This window comes from Haemaphysalis longicornis, unplaced genomic scaffold (assembly GCF_048455015.1).
Source record: "Haemaphysalis longicornis isolate Haplotype H1 unplaced genomic scaffold, Haemaphysalis longicornis Haplotype H1 scaffold_5, whole genome shotgun sequence".
NCBI lineage: Eukaryota > Metazoa > Arthropoda > Arachnida > Ixodida > Ixodidae > Haemaphysalis > Haemaphysalis longicornis.
Window position 1 is genome coordinate 43,140,637 of NW_027526385.1, and position 23,648 is coordinate 43,164,284.

Sequence of the window (23,648 nt, forward strand, 5' to 3'; positions counted from 1 at the left end):
TACGAAATTCTCGATTTAACGAAATTTGCGGCCCCAAGTACGACTTCGTTATATCGAGGTTTAACTGTATATACAGTGAACTCCCATTAAGACGAACTTGGTTACGACGAATTCTCACATATGCCGAACAACGTGGGAACATCTGTTTTGTTTTCCATAAACCCAATGCAAAAGAAAAATCTGGTTAAGACTACTCTTTAGTTAAGACAAACAACTTTCGGGGTGACCACCACTGCTTGCGATTCTGGGTAGTGAACACGGCAGTCTTTGTGGGGTGCAGCGGGGCGTTCACGCGACCAGAGGGAAAGGAAAGTAAAAGAAAACCACACCGCAAAGCGAACTTGCGCCACAGAGGAAGGGAGGGAGCGAGAAAAAAAGAAACACGGATAAACCTACCACTATTCCCACCCTTCAATTCATGGAGCCAGCGGCAAAGCAAAAAAAAGTTTTGTGGCCGCTCTGCTATGGAGGAGAGGTGCACAAAACTAGAAGGATGAAAGGTTAAAAAAAAGTGACGATGGAGACTTTCTGTTAGCAAAAGTAGCAGCTCTCCTGACCAATGCCGTTTCTCAGCGGGAGCATGTGAGTTCCTGTTGGTTCGAGTCACAAGTCCCACCGTGTCACCACCGAGAACGCAAGGAGTTCCCTCCCTGCCTCTGCTGCATTGTCGCTAGAGGTAGCGCCTGTATGCTCTCCGCCGCCGCTTGGACTGGATAAAACCAGGCAAGAGCACTTGAAGACAATCTTTTATAAAGTTGCGCACTCACATAAATGATTTTTTTTTTCTCCATCGTAAGTCTACTTCATTCACCGTCTTGAAGCAAGATAAGATGAACTTCTGATAAGAAGAGTTCACTGTATATACATATAGCAAACATAGTCACAAGAAGAAATGAATCTTCGAAATTCTCCACTTCTTGTCAGTTATGGTTTGCTACAGTTTTAATTTTCAACAATGGGCAGTATAGGGGTAGACCTTGAAAGCAGCAGCAGCAGCACCGGCAGCAACACAGCCCCAGCCAACCGTTTTCCACTCACCATGGACTGGGAGGTTGGGGACAAACTGACTGAGGAGAATGCCAGCGTTGACGGCTCGGGGAAAGTCCGGAGCCTGCAGCAAGAAAAAGTCCCCGGTCAGAATTGGTGCAGTCACCGTCACTCAATGTACGGGTCACTGCAACACTGGGGCCACCATTATAATAAAGCAAGGTAGCCTTATTCGAATAAAGGTCACAACACTTTGGCCAAGGATAGATAATTCACACAGAAACAAGGAAGCAACCAATAATGCACAGAATTACATGACAACTCCCTTTATTCCCTCTTTCGTCAGTGCAAGGGCAGGTGCACTTGTTATGTGCACAAGCTTCCCTAACCTTGAACCAGCGCAAAGATTAGTGGACAATGAAGGGAGCCAGTGTGCAAGCTTGACTTGTGAAGATAAGCACGTGCTTGCACCACTGCGAAACTGGAGTGGGCGAGATTAGCAGCTGACACGGCCTTTTGTGTTCTGTGGGAACAATGGTCTCCTGTGTATTGTTGTTTTTGTTATTTTGGTAACACCAGAATGTTGCAATGCTCGAACAAAGGGGACAGGTACATTTTACTTTTGTTTCGTTTTATATGCTAATGACGATGCCCAGTAAAAAGCAGAACATGAGAAACTGCCACGGACAGTACTTTTAACCTTGTTGTGATGGCCTGAACTAAACGTTCAGTTTCTTTCGCAGGGAGCTAATTTTTGTAAAATTTATAGCAAGATTCACAAAGCTGTAAAACAAGTTCAAGTCAATACATTTTCAGGGAAATTCAGGAGCATTGGCATCCCAATTTAGCTTCATGAACGCTTTTGTTTGAGCTGACCCTTGAATATGTTTGTTTACTTTTTTCCTTCACCATGCTCCAGGGTACTAAAAAAACCAATGACTTGCTTATGTGACATCAACCTTTTCAAAAACTATGTGGAACCCACCTGAAGGTAAACGGGGAAATCTAAAAAAAATTGCACAGAGGAAAGACTGCACAGTTTTTAAATGCGAACCTTACTTCCCCTACATCATCTACAAAGCCTAACCTCTCCCTACCATCTTCTCCTTCTTGCAAAACAAAAAAAAAATGTAAGTGCAAAATATTACAGCTGCATTTTGCGCATTTACAACGCTGCCTTGCCTCTAAACAACCAGTTTTTGTCTGTTTTCAAGCGGGTTGCCTTGATTTCCCAGACCCATAGTTGATGATTCAATACATACCACGCAAACTGGACATATAAAAAAGTAAGTAAATCAATGCACAAAGATCTGAAAACATTTCAGGGGCACAGAGGGCATTTGCTATAGGCAATATTTCGCTACACTCCCAGTAAAGGTAAACGTATCCGATTGCATTATTGCACTGCTTACTACTCCGTCTTCTCAAAGTTTTCAGTAAATTTTTAAACTTTCCTGCCAAACACAACCCCCCTCCTTCCCAAAATGACATCTTTTCAAGCGGTATCTGCCTAGAAAGGGTTCACCTACTTACACGACATCAAGCTTAAAGTACTGTCCAGCAGCAGCAGTTTCAATACATGTTCAGTTCTTCATCACTCTCATTCAATTACAGTAGCCGACCGATTTTTCGGACCTGGAGGGGAACCAAAAACAGTCCAAACAAAAGAGCAGTCCGAAAAATCCGTGAGTCATTACTCCTATGGGACAACCACCGGTTCTTCGGGAAAGTCCGAAATATCCACCAAGTACAAATTTTCGGAGTCCGAAAAGACGGTCGGCTACTGTATTCAGTTGGAAAAAACAGAACAAGAGTTGTGCAGTCTAATAAAGACGACAGCTGTCTGTCCGATGTGATGCCCACTCACCCGCTGCTGTTGCTGCTGCTAGCGCTTGTGTCGTTGGAGGAGGCCAGGGCGAACACGGTGGGCAGGATCCAGTGCGGGGTGATGATGAACAGGGCGGGGAGGAGGAACATTAGCAGGTTCACCAACAGCAGCCACCGCAGAAACAGGAAGTAGGACACCACGCCCGTGCCAAAGTGGCCTGCGCATCGGGTGGGGATCACCATCATCATCATCATCATCAGGAGGAGGAGGAGGGGGAGGCACTTCGTGTTACGCACACCCTTCAGATATAAGGGAACGCTTCTCTCAATTCAACAGCTCCTCACAACTCAGACGTCAGGTGTTCGACATCTGTGAACAGCTTGGCCACAACCAGTCCACTTCGGGTTGGAAAAACTTTGCCTGTACATTATGCAGCAAGAATTGAAAAGTGATGTTTGTTTACTTACTTATTTATTCATTTGTTTGTTTATACATGCTGCTGCCTGAGAGAACTATTACAGGAGTGGGCGAAACGCAAAGGGTACAGAGGAGACAACGCAGAGTTGCAAAGCAGTGGTATATATAAAAGAAAATTCTAACAACTCTCAATAGCAGGAACAAATCCATCAAAAAGGATAGAGCGGGTTGAGGAGGAGTTCATAATTTATTTCGTTCATAATTTATTTTGTCGTCGGCATCCCTGTACCTTGTTGTTCTTTCCAGTTTGGTTCCCCCTGCGTCGCTTACCCTCTTGAGGCATTAGCTTTGCAACCACATCTCTGGGTCGGCCAAACGACGTGATTAGACTTATCTGGGCGGACAACCAAATTGGCGCCGATTGTGCCTTTGGCACTGCTGTCTCCAAATTGCCAATGAGTTATATGTGGGAATAATCTTGGCCACCTTTTTTTTTTTTTTTAATTTTGGTCAGCACATGGGCATAAAAGGCAAGAAGAGCAAAAAGAAAAGAAAGAAGTGCCCACCTTCGATAGTTTTGAGAGCACTTGACCACATTGTGAACCAGGTTGTGACATCTCTGCTCAGCTCTGACGCCTTCTTCATCGCCTGTGCACAGAGAAAAAAAAATCGCGGTCTCATCTTACACAGTAAACAAGTACTGCAGTCAGAGCAAGTCCCAGTGAGAGACCATTATGGGCGGTACATATGTCTAGACTCGCATAGTGCAGCCACACTGTAACCATAGTGTAGTTGCACAGAGCAGCCACAGTGTAGTAAAGCCACAGTGCAGTGAAGCCATAGTGTAGCTGCACGGAGTAGCCACAGTGCAGTGCAGCCATAGTGGCAGCATTAGTGTAGCTGCACAGAGCAGCCACAGTGGAGCAAAGCCACAGCGGATTGCAGCCTCAGTGCAGCATTTGTGTAGTTCCACACACAGAGCAGCCACAGTGCAGTGCAGCTACAGTGCAGCGTTACTGTAATCGTACAGGGCAGCCACAGGTGCCGGATTTAATTTCTTGCAGCAATGCATTAATGTATGCATACAACACACACGGTCAATGACTGATTGTTAGGCCCGATGGAACGCAGAAATGTTTGAATAAATCAAAACCCTTAAGAATCACAATCTTACTTTCTAAAAGAGTGTCAAATTATCAGGCAAGAAAAAAAAATTCCCGTAAATAACGTTGGATTACAACGCAAATTGCGCAAAACAAAGAGCAAAGACGTTTTGGTTTCATCTGTACAATGCTAATTTTTGGAAGCTTGCATTTGTCATGGTTTACTGCATAGCTGTTCTTCTAGATAAGAGCATTACGAAATAGCTGAACAAACGTACTTTAAGAAACAGGTCACTCAATGTATGACCTTTGTCATGTACTTTGTCATAACTATAAATCACTAAACGCGTAACTAAACAACCACAAGTTATGAGTTACAGGTGGCTGGGCCTCGCAAACTGCTTGGTGTCTGACAACTTCACAGCGAGATAAAGCAGTTGAGATTAGAGATAACACACGGACATACCTTGAAGCTCTTCAGTTCCCAGGCGTCAAACTTGTCACCCTCTTGCGTGGGCGCTTTTTGTATCTGATTCCTGCAAGCATTTTAAACAATAAAGCAAAAAGGATTTCAATCAAAACAAGTCGAGTGTGTTGGCAGATGACATCAGGTGAAGACGGAGTGTGTCTACGTGTCTCTTGCTCCCACAGCAGTCTACATATAATTAAACCAACACAAACACGAACAACATGTAGACGAATGGATTTATTGACTACGTTTATCTCTAGCCTTCAACACAAAATGTACAAAAGGGTAGTCAAACGACGTTCTTGTTGCTGCCGTGAATGGAAGACGGAATTCGACTGGGACACCTCCCCGACCTTCTTAATTTAATCCCTCGGAAAATGACCTCAGAAATCTGACAAACGCCCAACCTACCGGCTTCAAAACTGAAGGCCTGCACGAAAGGAGGGAAACCTTTGAAGCTCATCACAGTAAAGTGCCCTGCATTGTTCAGGACCCGGAAAATATTTTCCGCTTCGACCAAAGTTTCACCACTGTGTCTGATAGTACAAGCCAGCGCAATGCACCGCTACTCCAAACCACATGCCAGCACAACCCACAGATCTCACAAGTGCCGCGTCAACCCCACTACCACATCATACCTCTTCGCCCAGCTTGTTCGCTGCACCCGGCCAGCGTAATCCTCAAGGACTTCCACTGCCTGTTCCACCTCTGCCCTTGCCTCCGCCTTGGCCTCTTCCATGCCCATCTCCTTTGCAATCTTCTTGGCGTTCTTCATTGTGGCGAACCTCTGCGATCCGTGAGGCATCAGAGACTCTCCCCGTCTCCTCAAGACAACAGGGGGATCTTCCGCACGCTGTGGAATGTCAAGGAGGTTCCCTGTGGATTCCCCGTTTGGAGCGAACGTCGTCGAAGTCAACGGCATCCGCTTGGGGACGGCGACACTGTTGCCCATCGCTGGCGGCTTGTCCGCGATTTCTGCTGAGCTCCTCAACGCACGTTCCTGAACAGGGTTGCCTTCCTCCTTCTGGACTGAGGAGAGGTTTTCCGGAGGATGTCCCTCTGTGGTGCCCCCAGAGTGACGACTGTTGTAGAAATGTTGTTCAGAGTTATGGTCCAACAAGCTGCCACCATCACCGGCACTCCGTTCACGGTAACACAAACTGTCCCCCCTATCCCTCCTTTCCTGTCTTGTGTATGACCAGTGCTCATAGCGGTCCATGTCATCCACTTCATAGCCTTCATTGTCTAGTCCACGCCTTCCGTTCTGGTAATCATCCGAGGGACGGCCGTCTTCAAAGGACGGTGTCCTGGGGCGTGACATCCTCTGCTCACACAGCTCAAGCTGAGTTCCTGGAGGTGGTCTTCTGCTCTTTCCAAAGCTCTCTTCTCTGGAGTAGTAATCTCCGTAGGACTGCATTCTTCCGCTATCACAGCTGTAATCACTATATCTACTGCAACTCTCCTCTGCTTGGCCAGGCCTTCCCTCGATGTCTCGCACCTTGTGTCTCTTACTCGGGTGATAGTTGTAATCAGGGTGAACACGTTTATCATCTACGCCACCCAGGTCTTTCTCGTCACACAAATCTGTGCGGTACATGTCACAAGATAGGGACCGGTTACCTTGTCCTCGATTTCTTGAAGAACGGTGGTCGTCATGCTGACGGTAATTATAAACCCCATGCTCACCACTGGCAGAGTGCACCTCTACTTCCGGTCCCCAGTCATCAACATCGGCCACCGCCCTCTCCCTTATGAACTCCTGATTGCCAAATCTTTGGTCGTAAAATCCACTTCCATGGCCTTTGTAGTCATCTTCCCGCAATTTTTTGGAACTGCCATTTCTCCGGGCACCGTAGCGCCCATCCTCCCTGTACTGCCTCTGGTCTTCATAGTCGTCGCCTTTGAAACTTTGCCTGTGTTTCCTCCGAGAGCTTTTCCAGTCGTCTTCACAGTAATCTTTACAGCCGATTCCGTTGCCGTAACTTTCACCGTGGGATCGGTCTCCATAGCCGTTATCCCGATAGTGATCGCTTCTTCTTATCACCGAGCTCCCACCTTGGTCGCACCGCTCGTAGCGGGGTTCGTAGCTGCCGTTGTCGTAGCCGTCGCACTGAACGTATTGGCTTTCCAAGCTCGTCGCATTCCTTGGAGAAAAATACTTCCCGTAGTCTCGCATCTCCTCGTACGCAGTGTCCTCATCAGGTCCAAAAGTGCCTCTCCGTCGGACGTGAGCATCGCGCAAACCAAATCCTTCGCGGCCTCTTCCGTCCATCACCAACAACCCCTTCGCTTCGAACGTCCGTCACCCAGCAACCAGCGACAGCAACTGGCAGCGTGCATTATCCAGCCGCCAAGAAGCGTGGCTTATCAGTTGGCCTCAGATAGCGACAACTTCGAGAGCCTCTCCATCAGCTTCACGGCATTGTAGGCTATCGACGGCCTTCGGAAAGAGTGCGAGAAATTACAAGCACTGAGTAGATTGCGACAGGCAGCCCCTTATGTCACACGTACACCGCAGGCCAGTGAAATTGTTATTTACTACCTCTTGCCCCCACACATCCAAATTTGTCATTTAAAACTTAATGCTTGCCTGGCCTTAAACCATGTTTGACGCACTTCCCTGTCTGAACCAACTAGTTTATTTTACAAAGCTAACTTCCAGTACCGAAAAATTTCAAGGTTTCTCCAAGCAAGCCAACCAAATGTTGAATTGGTGTACGCTTCGTCGAAGCACCACCACCCCCAAAGTGTTTGCTGACCCATAAAATGCTGTGCTTTCATGTGCTTTACGGGGCAAACACGCCTGCATTGCTCAAAGGCAGGCAACGAAACAAAGACTTCCTCGTTTTGGGGCAGCTTATCTATGGCACAATCACAATTGAGAACCTCCTACCCTTTGTCGGTCCTCTTGCTGTACAAATACGGGTGGATAAGGGAAGACCTTGTGTACATTAGGGCTGCAGCACTCAAATCTGGCCTTTGCAAACACTGCACTCGCATATCGCTAAAACCGTGCAGCACTGTCAAGGTTACAGTGCTTGATAAGCACTTGGGACGACCACACAAGGAGGAGGAGGGGGAGGAGGATGAAGCCTTGACACTGCCCAAGTGCTGAGTGGCCGGAAAATGCACCCACATATACTCCCGAACTTCACTGCCAGGCATCGCTGATAAATGTTCCTTTACTCAAGTGTTTCTACTAAGTCCTGTCACTGTTACGTCCTTTTTCTTTTTCTTCTTTTCTTACGTGCCTCCCATCTCCCCTATCACCACCTCCCTATCACCACAGACAGCAATACCAGCAAGTCGTAGCTGACAGCCAAAGAGGCATGCCGATTGTTGTGGCGGGTTGTTGGGTCATAGGCTCAATTGCGCTGCACGGTTTTTCATCAGAAGGCAGGGCACAGATAAGCAGTGAACTGTGACCTGAGAGAAAACGCATCTAGCGGCAATAGCCTGCAATCTGTGTTTCCCCACGCAACCTCAATCCCTCGTGTCAGGCGGCCGACCTTCAAAAAATGTGGCCAATCCGGAGAGGGCAATTTCACGACTTAGCAAATCTCAGTTCTACTAGTTCCGATCAATCGATCATCTCTAAAAAAAGTTGCGTTTATTAGAATTTGCTGTGCTTTCAGCAAACTATGACCCACTAAATGTTTTAGACAAGGCATGAAAAACAAAATTCACCCTTGTCTAATTTGAGAAAACTGGTTTTTGGCAACCAACTCAGCTCCATTCCTGTCACAAGAGATGTTTTTTTAGCTGGCAAAACCCAAGAAATAGGAGAGAACTCTCAAATTTTGCACTACATGATGTCAGCAGAGACGTAATAAAGGCCAGCATTAAAGGAGCCATGAAGAGAAAATACAACTTCGTTTAATTTGAAAGAACTAGGATTCAGTATCTCACTCAGCTCCATTACAGCCCCAAAAGATGTTTTTTTAACGAAAAAAAAAAGCCAGAAGTATTTAAAAACTTTCAAATTTTGCGCCACAGTGACGTGTTATGAGCAAGAATGACGTCATACGGGCCAACAATAAAACATAATTTTTGGTGCGTTAACTGCACGTTAGCATTCAAGAGATGCGGTCAAATGGAACTAGAGGCCCCATTACAGACGTCCGGCCATGTGTCGTTGCGACAGGTCAGTTAGGCAGACGCCAATCGCACAAACAAGGTTCCGTGACGTCATAGAAAAGTTGTGGGAAATTGGCTAGGGGGTCGCGACTGCTTCACACGTTTTCTTCAATATCTAAGTTATTTGTTCAAAGATTGCGATGATATTGGTATCATTGTTATCGGGACTAAGCAGTCTTTCTAATAAACCCAACTTGTATTTTGTCTTCATCCTCCGTGTCCTCCTTTAAGGAGGACACGGGTCTTGAAGACTGAAAATTTACCAAAACATTTTTTTATATTAATTTCATTTGCAGTCTACAGGTCCCAAAGAATTAACCTGCATGATGTACCTTCCATCTACCTTTTTTAGCTGTACCACAAGTATTTACAAAGCTGTCATCCTTTCAAGTAGCCCAAATGACCATTTTAACTAATGTTCCCAAACTTCATGCCTTGTTTTCTCAGGAACATTGATTGATTTTGGGGTTTAACGCGCCGACACAACGCAGGCGATGAGGCGCGCCGTAGTGGAGGGCTCCGGATTAATTTTGACCACCTGGGGATCTTTAACGTGCGCCGAAATCTTGTACACACGGGCGTTTTTGCTTTTCGCCTCCATCAGAAAAGTGGCCGCCGCGGCCGGAAATCGAACCCACGACCTCGTGCTCAGCAGCGCAACGCCTTAGCCACTGAGCCACCGCGGCGGGTTTTTCTTTTTTTCTCAGGAACAGTTTTTTTTCCCATGAGGTCAACTGATGGACACAATATCTTTGGATGTACTGGTCAGATTTGAATCATTCTTGCTGCACTCGAATGCTTATGAACTGAACAGTGCAATAAAAACGCAAAAATATCGAATTTCTTTTTGCTAGCACAATTTTTATGCAGTTCGTTCATTTGAAAACATTGGTAATTGATGGCCTGACATTTAATAACTCTATAGCAATTACAGAAACAGTACTAAAATTACTACTGCGGTACAGTTGCACTCCCTGGTACTTCTGGAGTACAAGGGGATAAAAAGTACTCCAGTGTGTCACAGGTAGATAATGAAAAAACTTGCCCGAAACGGAATGGCATAACACGATGCACAACTTCAAACTTACCCCACACAGACGAAAACTGACTGAATATTTGTGCTCAAGGTGTTAAAGTACACCTAATGTGTAAATGTCAACCACATAGGCTAAAAAACCACAAAAATGTCCTCAAGACCGGTGTCCCCACTTAAAAACAGAGCTATCAGTGTGTAAACTGCATGTCAGCATTCACGCAATACCATCAAATGGAACTGGAGACCACAATTGCAGAGTCATGTTTTTTTGGAAGTGGTCTTGGCCTGTGGCCAATAATCGCACACATAAAATACTCAACATTGTAAGAAAAATTGCCCTAAGTGGCTAGAGAGACACTACTTCTGCATCTGTTTTGCCGACTATCCATACTATTTGTGAGAAGCCTGCGACAAAACTGGTATCACTGCTGTCAGGACCAAGAGGTCTTTTTAACTCTTTCGTTACCACCCCTATTCAAATCGATCACCGGTGATCGATGATTTATATTGCCTATTTGGACATGTTGTTGTCGTTTCTCGTACACCTAATGCGGCTAGTTAGTTAGTGGTCAGTCTAGGCACTGCACTTTTAGAATCAGTTTAAATTTTCCCGCTCCGGCGATATTGAGATTTTTGACGCCGTTTTTTGCGAGCAGAGGTGAGTGTGTTTTTGAGGAAGGGGGCGTGGCTGCTGCACATGCCACTCGTGGTTAGGCTGCATTACCTTATAATTTCTTTTTATCAAAAGGCTCCTGGCAAAAGTCAAGTACCGAATAAGGCTGTCAGCTTTGTAATCTGACAGCGTTGAGAGGTGATAATTACTTGAAAATGACACCAGCTATTCAGTAGTAATCTTTGGTTCAGAGAAAAGGTTGTTTTATTCTGCCAAAGCTTATTTCTGATGGTTCCCGCATGTCTAGCAAGTGCGCCTTGAATTTTCAGCCAGTTTCGGTTTCGTTTTTGTGTTTTGCGAAATTCATATTTGGCGCTACAATGCAATTTTTTTTTTATTTCGAGTTTTTGCTGCGCGGCATATGAGAGGCGGTTTAAAGATGGGAGGAGAGAAGAAAGTAGGAAGGCAAGAGAAAGAGAAGAAAGTAGAGAGAGAGGGGCTGCCAAAAGCACAGAAGGTCACGAAACCGATAGGTTTTCGAGTCTACAGGTATGCGTGCAGTCCAGTGGTGTGCAGAAAGTCCATCAGTGACCTGTAGTATTTATCAGTAATTATCTTCCTGCACCCGGCGGTTGTAGTCATCCAGTTTATCCCAACGGAGACCAACCTTTCTGAGTGCATCGTCACCCAACTACAAGCTCTTTTGCCATAGCGTCTCCGTTGCCCGCTACTGTTCCTCGAAACAAGCATGCCGCTCGTGCTTCCACTTTACCCACGCCTTACTTTTGCGATAACAGCTTCCGCTGAAAGTCGAAAGATAACACCGAATCAGCCAATATCAGTTCAGACGAGGAGAACGCTTCTAATCAGCCTTGAACACCGCCAGCTGCTCGCCGGCTAGTTTCGTTTTTGTCTGAGGGTATTTTCGGAAGTCTAGTGTCGCTTCTTAGTAGAGCTGTCTATTCTGACAAAGTCTTGAACAGCCTTGCAATTGTTTCTTTTCAAAATTGTTAGGTGGCGCTGCAATTTAGTAGGCTCGTAGTGCTGAAATCACTTCATAGCACGACGGCGACTTGGTGGAAGCTTGCTCGGCACGATTCTAGGTCATTGTACCTTATTCCTGCAAGCAGGGCTACCATAACGAGTCAGAACATGATAATAAACCTCAAATTAAAGTTTTGACTGAGAAGTGATGATCAGAACATCAACAAACATCCACCATACAGTTTGGTTTGGCCGCGTGTCTGCTCCTTTCGTTGCAAATGTCGTCAAAAGACGATAGTCTTTGTAGACATTGGCCAAGGAAATGTCCCCCTTTGCTTTCCCGCTCACCTCTCATGCTGTTCCTGTTCCGTCGCGCTCATCCCAAGGTAAACACACTAAAGGTTTGCTCAAGGCGATTAGAATTCACCACGTTCCACAGCTACAGGCCGGGTTCCTCGATGCCAGCGCTGCAGTATGGCGGAGACGCGCGTGAATCGAGGCGGCCGACTACAAGGTTTATAGAACCGCGTTGCCGTGCTCCACGTGCATTCCAAGCAGAATGTGGAACCTAGCTATAGTGGAACCTTTCGTTGCTGTTGCCGCGTGATTTCTCATAAGCCGCCAGGAGGTGGTGCGGGCAACAGCAGGCGACGGTTTTCTGCAGTTGATGTAGAATATCATTTGCTACCGAAAAACCAAGCATCCATGAATTTTTTTTAAATAAAAGGAACGCTGTAAATATCCCTTGTGTACTAATTTCCTGTCTTATATTTGCATAATCTCTCGTTCTTGTTCAACCAAGTTGACAAGTATGAACATATAAACCGGGCTTACACGTTTCCCTTTGGCTGTGAGTATATAAGACTATTGCGCAGTATTCATTTTACTTTGGCCGGGTGGCTGAATCGAGTTACAGACAGACAGACAGACCAAAATTTCTGGATTTATGTAGCCCAAGAAAGACTATAGTCTTTAAAAAATAAAGGTCTGTCTCTGTTGCTTTTCAAATCTGCACGCAAATGGGTGCCCCGTGAATGCACAACTGTTGCGCACTGTCATATCGATGAGTGTGGGTTTTAAATGTGCAAGGTCAATGTGGGCCAAGAGTGCCAAGACATGGTTGAATAAATGTGGTGCAAAGTAGGCGTGTCCGAATATTGCAATTTTCTAGTACGAATCGAACCTGCATAAGGCAAAAAACTGCTTTTGAATGTCGAATCGAATATTGAATATGTGAGTACCGTAAAATACCGATCAAGCGTCCCCACCCACGCAGGCTTCCCACTCCCATAATCTGAGTTATTTCAAGTTTTCGCGTACTACCAAACAAGAGCACCCCTCCCCCCTCCCCCACCACTCTCTTGTGGCGCTGAGTTTTCAATTGCGGTGGTCTCAAACATCGGTTGCCTTGATAACCAGGCACACGCCGCTCTTGAATTCTGTTACGGTCGGGTGATCCCAGCTAAGCTTGGAACCCCAACTTATGACATGTGGCCGAAACAGGCGTCCCACTCCCTCCAAATGTCAAGCAAGCAATGCGTTTGGCATTGAAAAATACACGGGGCGATTCCGTACATGCTCACCATTTTCTCATTGTCATATGACAGGGCCGAATGTGCTTGCGACTTCGCGACAGCGGCAGTTGGTGCGATGTATTTGTATACAGATAGAAGAAAATCGAAGTCGTGGAATGGCATCGCCGCACCAGGAAAAAACATGCACGTGACATCTCGCCACTTGAGTTAAAATCAAGAGAGGATATACGAGCGGGACAAAAGGTACGAGAGTTTTCTGCAGCAGAACTTTTTCAAGGCCAAGCTTTGGCGGAAGTTGAGCAACAAAGCGTCGGTGTGCAGTGAAGGAGTGGATGACGCTCTTTTTGAGTTTCGTGAAAGAGAAAGAAGAAGCGGAGGGCGTGCTGTGTGTAACACGCTTCTGTCTGAAGAAGCTGTTCAAGTAGCATACAACTTGCAGCTCAGGAATTTTGTTGCACTGAGCGAGTACATCAGGAGATAGAAACAGCGGTTTGGCGTTACGATGGTCGTGCCACTAATGAAAGCCAGAAGACAGCGGAAGATGCAAAGGCCTCTTGCTCCACCGGGAACGCCCTCCAAACGCTCCAAATACGCCACAGTCTTCACCCTAGTGCACAGTTTTGCCACCAAAACGTGTTATCACGCAGCGTGTTATCAAGCATGTTATCAAGCGTGTTAACTCGCGCAAACATGTTATCATGGTTGCCTCGGGTAATGATAAGCAACCACAATGTTATCGATGCTAATATGCCCGCGATTCTGGGGTGTGTTTTTCTGAGAAAAAAAAAAGGGCGTATTAGAATCGAGTAATGACACGCATTTTTCGACATACTCGCGCATCGACGTAGCTCTGCAAAAGCGTGTGTGGAAGTTTGGAGCCCAGTGTAATCCCTACGTGTTTTCACTCTCGCTGATAATGGGTTGAAATTCAAAATAACAGTCCTGGTTTCATTGCTCTTCATTTGGATACAACTTAACGGTACGAAATGAAAGGCAAGCTTCCACTGCAGTGGCAGTGTTAGGCCTTAGCCGTACAGCAGCTGGCACGGTCACACAGCCGCTGCCGTGAAGTCACTCACCCTCGCCAGCATAGTTCACGGCCCACGCATACTACTACGCAGGCTTCCACTGATGATTCGCGAGTACGTTGGTAACTACGGAGCTAGGTTGTTGGGCCTATAGGAGAATACGTAGCCCGCATATAGTTAGTTACTTTCGCGAATATTCGCTGCCTTTCCAGACCATTCGCTCATCGCCGAATATTCTGAAATTTTCAAATATGCGTTTCTCGAATCGAATTCACTCCGAATAAGAGAGTACTCGATTCGCATTCGAAATTTTGAAAATTCACACACCCCTAGCGTAAAGATAAATACCAAAGTCAGTTAGTAAGAATAAAAGTGAAATGAATTACAAGAAAATGGAGATGGCTGGTGTACAGAGTCAGATTGTGATTATGAGCGATACGAAATGGGCTCTAAAACTATAATCCCTGATAGGTACTTAAAAACAAACTTAAAAGGAACCGTGGGGTCATCGGATAAACAGAAAGATGGGTGGAGTAGAATATGTTGTCCGAGCGGTGTTTCAGCCATGTTGTGTCGAGTGCTTGGCATTGTTAAAATGTGAATTAATGACAGGCACTCTCTGCACCTGCTACACAGGGGTCAGTGAGCATATGAGAACGGGTTGCACGTGTGTGGCCTATCTGTAACCCAGATAAAGACTCTTTGAAGAACCTGTTTCGCTTGTGTGTTAGGTATGTATCTACCTATATGTGGTTTTATAGGGTGCAGTTTGTTGCCTGTTTGTGCGCCCCATGTTTTCTGCCAGCGTTCCCTCAGTCTCCTACAAAGGAACAGCTTCAAGTCGTAATTTAAGTCCCAACGGCTTTAATTTAATTCAAGTTCTAAAAGGACATGCAGGACATTTATGTCAGAGCATAGTGTAGCGACAGCGGCGCACAGGTTAGCAATTTTATTGTTCAGAACGCCGTAGTGTTCAGGCACTCAGCACACAATAATGGTGATTCTTTGAGCATAAGCAGACATCATGGCTTTTATCAGTTTGTTCAGAGCCATATTTTTTCTTGCTCAACATGAGTGGAAGGCCATGAAAATGCTTGGGGAGTGAGTAAAGATGACAGTCTGCTCGGTCTTTGTTTACGCTCTGTGCTTTACTGTAATTAAAATGCTGCGCGCCTGTGCCATAAAGATACTGGTGTTTGTGTTTAGTGTCGTCATGCTGGTAAAGTGGCATTCATGTGCAGCGTAAGACACAGCAGTGGCACATTATTGTATCGAGGTTTTCAGCCCATACCCAGCGAGTACATTATCTCGCCACAAGCCAAGTCACAGCGCATGCAACATACACATTCTGTTCTGCTGCGGATTATTTTGCTTTGAGGTTTTGCATTGCAAATTTTCAGGCTGTTTGAACATGCTTTGGGGACTCTGAGCTCACAACCAGCAGACATATTGCAATGTTAATTTAGGCAGAGTCCGACAACCAACTGCACTACATGTTTTAGAAAAATCAGACGGAAGGCTCAAAAGTGCAGTTAGTTCAGTTAGCTCGTGCGAGCAGTCACCTCAAAGCTTTACCGTATAAAGCGGAATATAGGTCGAGATTTTTTACCGAAAAATTTGCCGAAAAGTCACCCCTCGACCTATATAGCAGTCACTGGCATAATTCTAGTTGTCATCTGTCGACCGGGCAGTCCATCGGGCCCATCCAAGCCCCAAAGGCACCATTGCCGCCACCATCAATCGGACGCGACGCCATCTTTGTTTTGTTGCTTCTCTTCCTGTCAGCAGATGTGTGTGTGCTATTTTCTTCTTGCTGAAAATGAGTTTAGGCACTTGGTGCCAATTCACAGCAGCACTTAAAAGAAAAGTTGGGGGTTTCCCAAGGTCAATGGCGTGTCCGCCTTGCGCCAGTTCGGTATCACCAAAAGAAGTGTCGCTAATGGCGTTAGATGAAGGGGCAGCTCTCGGCATGCAACGCTGGGAAGACCTCATTGCATGGGTGCTGCTCTGAGCACCTGTGCACCTGTGCTGCTATACAAAGTGTCGACTTTTGTCCGCGAGCGTCATGCAACGTCTCTACGAATGGATACCCCAAGGTGTTTGCTGGCCACCTGCACAGACTGGCTCTCGCTACGGTCTCCACACGAGTGCCCCATGCTTTGCACTCGCTTCACGATGACACGGTCTTGTGTTTAAGGAGTGCTGCATAAGCAATTCCATGGACTGCACCGAGTACAACTTGCTGTGTGGGCGACAGCCAGCGACGAGCAGCCGTCCAATGACATTTCAGACAACCATAACGAGTAACCCGAGACGAAACAAGTTATAGCCTGAATAAAACGATGTTGTGTACCGAATTATTTTTTTGTGCCTTTTTCGGCTACAAGGTAAGGGGGTCGACCTATATTCCGCATTATACGGCACCCCCTGTAGCACTGGATGAAAGAAGAATCAAACCAAAGAGAGAAAGGCCTTTTGTTGAAAGGCAGGCGGTCCCATGCTTTTGTGCTAAGCTGTCTAGGTGCTTTACCCTGTTTCAATTATGTCAGCCTTGAGGGGAATACCAAAAGACTGCCCCTCTTGATTATAACCTAAGCCGCAGGAGATAAGAGGGCAAAGTCCTGGTTTATGTGCACCTCCTAAACAAAAAGAAAGCCTCATAATTACAATTATAACGACTATAATGACTACATCCATTACATTGTGACTCTGGTCATTTTATTTATCATTAAAGGAGCACTGACACCAATTTTCGGCGTTAATATTATTGCACAGTTCGCTTCCTTCACTCAACAGAATACCCTGGCTGAAATATGAGCGGCCTGCGACACGAAGAACATAGTTCAATTGGATCGCATTTATCGCGCCGACGGAGCAGCGCGCAGAGCGGCACTCAGCAAATGGACATCAGCGTGACATCACTCCAGGACAGGAAAAAGAAGTGACGCGACAGCGCTCGTCAAAAACTCGTGACGTCACTTCACGCGTGCGGCCCCACGAGCGGCGACCGGGCGCAACACCCTCTCAAGCGGGCGCCGGTGACGTCCGCACAAAGCGGTGAGGTCAAACCGGGAGGCTGTCATATGCGCCGTTCGGGATGAAAGCGCGGGAATTTGAAACAAATGATTTTCAGGCCGTTCAAAGTAATTAACTATCGCGCGCTGAAGTATTTGAAGTGCTGTTTCAGGTTCGCCAGACCATTAAGCATCGATAAAAGCCATAAAAATGTAACATAAAATTTTCGTGTCAGTGCTCCTTTAAGCTGCATAACTGCAGTCGGGAAAAACGGATCCTGTTAACCACAGAGATTTAAAGAAGAACTTGAGTATGCATAATATGTCTGTTACGTCTGTTATGTCTGTGCTTTACTTCAGCAAAGAACAGGCGTAGACAGTGCAAACTTTCAACTAAATTTACTGTGCCACCGTGCAGAATTTTGTACTCAAACAGTACCAACTGTGTGGGTGTGTGTATTCAAAAAAAAAAAAAAGAAGAAAAAGCAAGAAAACTACGAGAAAGAAAAAGTCGATGCAAAAGAATACAACTCTTCACCACTGAGGGTCAAAAAGGAGTATTAATAAAAAAAAAAGAAGAAAAAGCAAGAAAACTATGAGAAAGAAAAAGCCGATGCAAAAGAGTACAACTCTTCATCACTGAGGGTCAAAAAGGAGAAACTAACACACTTATACCAGATTCTTGAGATCGTCTCAGCTTATGTTATTTCATGAATGAGCTACATCCTGCCGTCAGACACAACTGTACACTGATTGACGATGGGTTCACAGGCGCATTTCTGACAATGTATCAGCGAGAAACCACCCCTTACAGTACCGACATAGTTGCAGCGTTCACATGACCAACCAGTGAGACAACACCTGGTCCGCCCAATGTATTACCGTCGACGCTCAATAATTCGAAATCGCTTAATCGGCATGTTTAGTTCTTTGGAAGTGATGTTCATGTCCCGCCAATTTCACATGCTATTTAATAGAAGAAATCACTCGGTAATTCGAATCTTAAACCCGATATATCGGTTATTTGGAAGTTATTTCGAATAAAAAGCATCGAGGTGACTGTCATCTCGATAAGACTCAAAATTTTAAGTGCCAAAACACCACCGTGCTCCGCACTATGTCGGTGCCATCACAAACCGGCAGGTCAGATGAGACTTGTGCAAGTTAACGCCCCTCTCTCTTTTCAGGTCCTCAACCTTCTTTGTCGCACACAGCACTGTGCGAGCAGTCTCCATGTGGACGCTTCTAGCTTCGAATTTAGCAACAAGTCTGAACTATCAGGGCAACACATGTCGTACGCTCAAACTGCCAACGAAAGTCAAGATTCTGAACAAAATCAACAAGGGACACCTGTTGCGGACTAATGGCAATGTTGTCATTGTGCTCTTCGTTTGATTGGAAGTTCGGTTAGCTTGAAGTTTCTTGTGGTCCCTGTGGACTTCGTATTACCGGGAGTCAACTGTACCACCCACACAAAAGTGGGCGCACCAGCTGTTGCCGTCAATGACCGGTCCACGACACAGTCTACGCACTCAACAAACATATTCCAGTGCTGCTTGCCGCACTTCTCGGGGCCCCTCTCTTCCCCCCACCCCAGCTTCGGGCCCCTGCTCTGTCGCTCTGTCATTGTCTTTTTCGGCAGCAGCATCCTGTGGTTCTTAGCTGTTGTTTTTTGTTCGGTTCTGTTTTGCTTTGAACATAACCTCCTGCAAAGTAGATACTGATAAAAAAAAATTCTTTGCAGTGGCACAATTAATTTAGTTGAAAGCTAGCATTGTGTGTGTCTGTTCTTTCTCTCACTTGTGCATTTTTCTGCAATCACGCACACGTTTATGGATTACCAACATAACCATAACCAACTCATGGCAAACGACGCATTTAAATCGCGTTGTTCGCCTTCCACTGAAACCTCCTCATTTGTGTCAGGCACTGGACAACACTGAAGTGGTGAAAGTTTTAATAGGACTGGTGGAGTTTGTCGGAGATCGCATGCCGGACGTTTCGCGGCAGTGAATCTGGTCTTCAGGTAGTCAGTGCCTGTATGCTGGGCACATGATATCTGCCGTCCTCTACAACGTTTGAGTGAAGCCTGAGGCAAAGCCTGTGCTGATGCGTGTTTGAACTCATGTTACAACTTTTATGAAGTTCGTGGAGTTGCTGTGACTATACCGTCATCCGCTGCGGGGTTTTTCGGGACCATAGAGTTTCATACTAATATATACTAGAGGGAAATCTGGCGCCACTGTCTAGGGGAGCTATGCTTCGGCGAGCGTTCCGTCATGTACTGGGAAGGCACGTTCCACTTGTCCTTGACATGGCTCATGAACAGGCTGAAAAGTCGGCTCTGGCTACAAAAAGCAACAATGGTACTGCAGAATGTTCATCAAGTTTGTTTTGTTTTTATAAAATTGAACCTCCAGAAAGATTAATTCGCCAGTGGTTATGTAGAAGCTTCAGGAACAATGAACGAGAAAAAAATGCATCCCTTTTTTGTTGATTTTGGCTTCGAGACAAAAAAGAAGCCATATGGCTAGCTCAGCCAAGCAGGCGAGGAACGTCGCTAGCGGCAATGGCGCCGCCCACGGCGGCCCGCGACTGCAGCGACAGATTTCCCTCTAGCATATATTAGTATGAAACTCTATGTTCTGGACGCTGCTCCTCAGTACTGTGCTCCTGCTGCCATGTGATCAAGCAGTGTGTGCCGTTCGGGATGTAAAAGCGGTGTTCCCGTGTTTTCGGGGTGGGCAGGGCCAGATCGGTGACCCCTCTCGTGTTCTAGTGGCATGCTCTAAGGTATTTTCGTATGGTGCGTGCTTATGTGTGCGTTCCATACGCGTGTGGACGTGCAGTACCATGGGAGTACAAACTGGCCGAACTGCTATGAACTGGCCGAAAACAAACCAATATGTGGGGGGTATTTATTTTTGCATTCTACCAATTGGCTTTTTCAGCAAAAAGAATGTTTGCGTTATAACACCTGTTCATTTATTTTTGATCGGCTGCAAACCTGCCATAGCGTTGCTGGAGCGGGTGTTGTTCCACAGGTTATTGTTTTTTTATATTGGGGAGGGGGGAACGTGGAAAAAGAATTGGAAGAATTGGATTACCAACATGCCCAGAATGCCCCCCATATTAAAAAAGAAAAGGCCACCGAAGTTGAATAGAACCCGCTAACCACAGTGCAATTAAAAAAAAAAAAGCTAAGGGTTCGATTGAGTCTGTGGGGGCAAGCACTGCTTAGTCTGCATGGCCATACAGTTAGTTTCCAGTTTTTTAAATACATGCAAAATAAATTTATAAATTCTGTGGGAATTACCTTTTTTTGCTCAACCTTTTTTTGCTCAATACCTTTTTACTTTGCTCAATACCTCAATTACCTTTTTTGCCTCAATAGTTACTGGTAATAACAATAACTTCCCAATGAAAACTTCAGTACTGTTATAAAAGCCTCAGACTACAATCAGCCCCAGATGAAACTGCATTAAATCCGATTAAAGGGCACCTTTGACTCACGTGTATCAATCACTGCAGCAAAAAAACAGGTGAGGGAGAAGCATTTTTCCCTCGCATACCCGCCTGTTCTCAGTCATGTGGTTTACCGCATCAACCCCTGACCAGAACTATGTAGGTAGTTTGTCAGTCTTTCAGCGCCGGTCTTGTTTTTAAACGGTATTCACCAAAGTCTTTCTCCCTGAAACCGGGGCAGCCTTACGCTGCGCAAAAAAACATCTCCGATGTATGAATATATGCCTAAAAACTTTAAAACTACCACTAGATGCTAGTTCCACTACCATGCATTGGGAAGTGCATGGTAGCGGCACTACCATGCACTTCCATACATGGTAGTGCATGGTAGTACCACACACTTACCATGCCCCATCCACTGCTATGAGTCTTGCTCAAGGTAGCAGCGAAATTTCAAGCAGTGCAACGACCAGCACATGAATTGACGGCACTTTTATTTTCTTTATAACAATCAAGCTACAAGTTTTAGTCGACCAGTTTAGGGGAAATCTCCAAGGTGGAGTAAGCTTCAGCAAGGGAGAATTTGTGCCCCCCAGCTGCATTTCATCATCATCATCACCAGCCTATCTATGCCCACTGCAGGGCAAAGGCCTGTCCCATAGATCTCCAATTACCCCGGTCCTGTGCTAACTGCGACCAATTTATCCTCGCAAACTTCTGCATCTCATCTGCCCATCTAACTTTCTGCCGCCCCTGCCACACTCGCCTTCCCTAGGCATCCACTCTGTTCCCTTTAATGACCAATGGTTATCTTGCCTTCGCATTACATGCCCTGCCCACGCCCATTTCTTCTTCTTAATTTCCACTAATATGTCTTTAACACCAGTTTGCTCCCTGACCCACTCCGCTCTCTTCTTGTCCCTTGATGTTACACCTATCATTTTACACTCCATTGCCCGCTGAGTTGTTCTCAATTTAAGTTGGACCCTCTTAGTGAGCCTCGAAGTTTCTGCCACGTAGGTGAGTACCAGTAAGATGTAGCTGTCATACACTTTCCTCTTTAGTGACAATGGTAGGCTGCCATTTGTTGTCTGAGAATGCCTGCCAAATGCACTCCACCCCATTCTTATCCTTCGAATTATCTCTGCCTCATGGTTGGAATCCGGGGTCACAACTTGGCCTAAGTAGATATATTCGCTTACCACTTCCACTGCATTTCAGGTCGGTGTCAAATGTTCCCTTCGCAGCACTTTACTCTATTTTGGAGATTTTCCTTAAATTCACCCTCAACACAAGTTGCTGATCAATTCGCACTCGTGCTACAAACGGCGAGCCTCCTGGTTAGCTCAGTTGGTAGAGTGACTGTTTTGGCACAGTTAGGCACACCACTGCCCGCCACTGAGTGTCAGGAAGCTCGGTACCCAGTGCACACCGTCATGACTTGCGCCAAACTCTACAAGCTCTAGAAGCATAGTAAGTACCTGGCTGGGCCACTTGGCAATGCTTTGTTTTTCTTCATGCTCGGCAATGCCTTGTTTTTCATTTTTCATAGCCAAAACTGAATTTTGCTTGAAGTGGGCTTTATTTACTCATTCTATAATCCAAACAACCCTGTTGTCTTGATTTATTTCATTTTGATCATGTTTTTACAATGTGTCTACACTCACTTATGTAATTCAGCTTCTGCAGCAGAACAGCATTGAGAACAATGGCAGTGCGGTCCTTTTCTTTCCTGCACCCACCAGAAGATGTACAGTTTACTCCCGAAAAGCCTTATACAATTCCCCGTTTTGTAAGACATGTGGTATAGGGTGTACAATTTTCCATATTATAAGACATATGAAGTTCTAGCCTCGTAAGACACAGTTTCCAAATGCCTAAAGCATACAATTTTCCCTCTTATAAGACATACGAATTGCCCTTTTCGTAAGACATGCGATTTCCCAACACCTAAAGCATACGATTTTTCGTCTTATAAGACAAGCAAATTTCCCGTCTCGTAAGACATATGATTTCCCAACGCTTAAAACATACAGTTTCCCCTTTCATGAGATATACCGTTTCCCACTTTGCAAGAGAACTTACCGGAAGAGGCGGCGCATCGCCAGCGGCACGGGGAGGCTCTGGATGGCCGCCCGCATCTCCATTTGCTCCTGCTCGGTGAGGGGCTCATCGTTGAGCCTCGAGTCGAACTGGGCAGAGGCAGAGACGCATCCCGAGTGTGGCTTGCACCTCTGCTCCCCTCCCTCCGAGCACAAGCCAACCAACAGAAATAAAAACCTCAGAGGAAACTCTAGTCAGGTGACCAGGCAATCCTAAACTACACCGCCAAATCAAATTCATACGACTGGGCGTTTCTGGTAACGAAAACAAACCATGGGCAAGATAACTCAGTGTTGTTTATCAAGGGGCTAACTACGGGGCACAAGAGTATCCTGCGGCGAAAAGAACTTATATTAGATGTCTTAGATTAGTGTAGCTCTGATCGTGCATTCCCCCCAAGCCGAAGACAGATTTCATGCAAACACCTTGTACACATTAGGTAGCTCAGAAACTCCTCCCAGACACTACCCTTTATAGCTAACTACCACTGTACGAGGAAGAAAGTGTATGACAGCTGCATCTTACCGGTACTCACCTACAGGGCAGAAACTTGGAGGCTCACAAAGAGGGTTCAACTTAAATTGAGCACGACTCAGCTAGCAATGGAGCGGAAGATGATAGGTGTAACATTAACGGTCAAGAAGAGAGCTGAGTGGGTCGGGGAACATTAAGGACATATTAGTGGAAATTAAGAACAAGAAATGGACGTGGCCAGGCCATGTAATGCGAAGGCAAGATAACCATTGGTCATTAAGGGTAACAGAGTGGATCCCTAGAGTAGGCAAGCGTGGCAGGGGGCGGCAGAAAGTTATACCCCTGTCACACGGGCACTTTCAATCGCGATTGAGTCGATCCGGATCAAGCTCAATCCGGATCGGGCGCTGCTACACAGCAGTTTCAATTGCGATCTTGCTCGATCCCGCTCGAAC

The 23,648-nt window shown here is 45.9% G+C and overlaps 1 protein-coding gene across 6 annotated transcripts in view; it reads right to left on the reverse strand.

Annotated features, from left to right (window-relative positions):
- The window catches only part of LOC144138117 (transmembrane channel-like protein 7), a 76,836-nt gene that overhangs the window by 27,770 nt on the left and 25,418 nt on the right, over positions 1–23,648 (reverse strand). For 4 of the 6 annotated variants that reach the window (XM_077670226.1, XM_077670225.1, XM_077670229.1 and 1 more), the window contains exons 4-8: positions 22,702–22,808; positions 4,802–4,871; positions 3,799–3,880; positions 2,855–3,032; positions 1,039–1,111 (exon numbers count right to left, since the gene is read on the reverse strand). In XM_077670226.1, coding sequence (XP_077526352.1) covers positions 1,039–1,111; positions 2,855–3,032; positions 3,799–3,880; positions 4,802–4,871; positions 22,702–22,808 — 510 coding nt within the window. Of the gene's footprint in view, positions 1–1,038; positions 1,112–2,854; positions 3,033–3,798; positions 3,881–4,801; positions 4,872–5,442; positions 7,324–22,701; positions 22,809–23,648 lie in introns of those variants that run through there. The other 2 variants (XR_013315821.1, XM_077670224.1) reach the window with 2 other exon arrangements.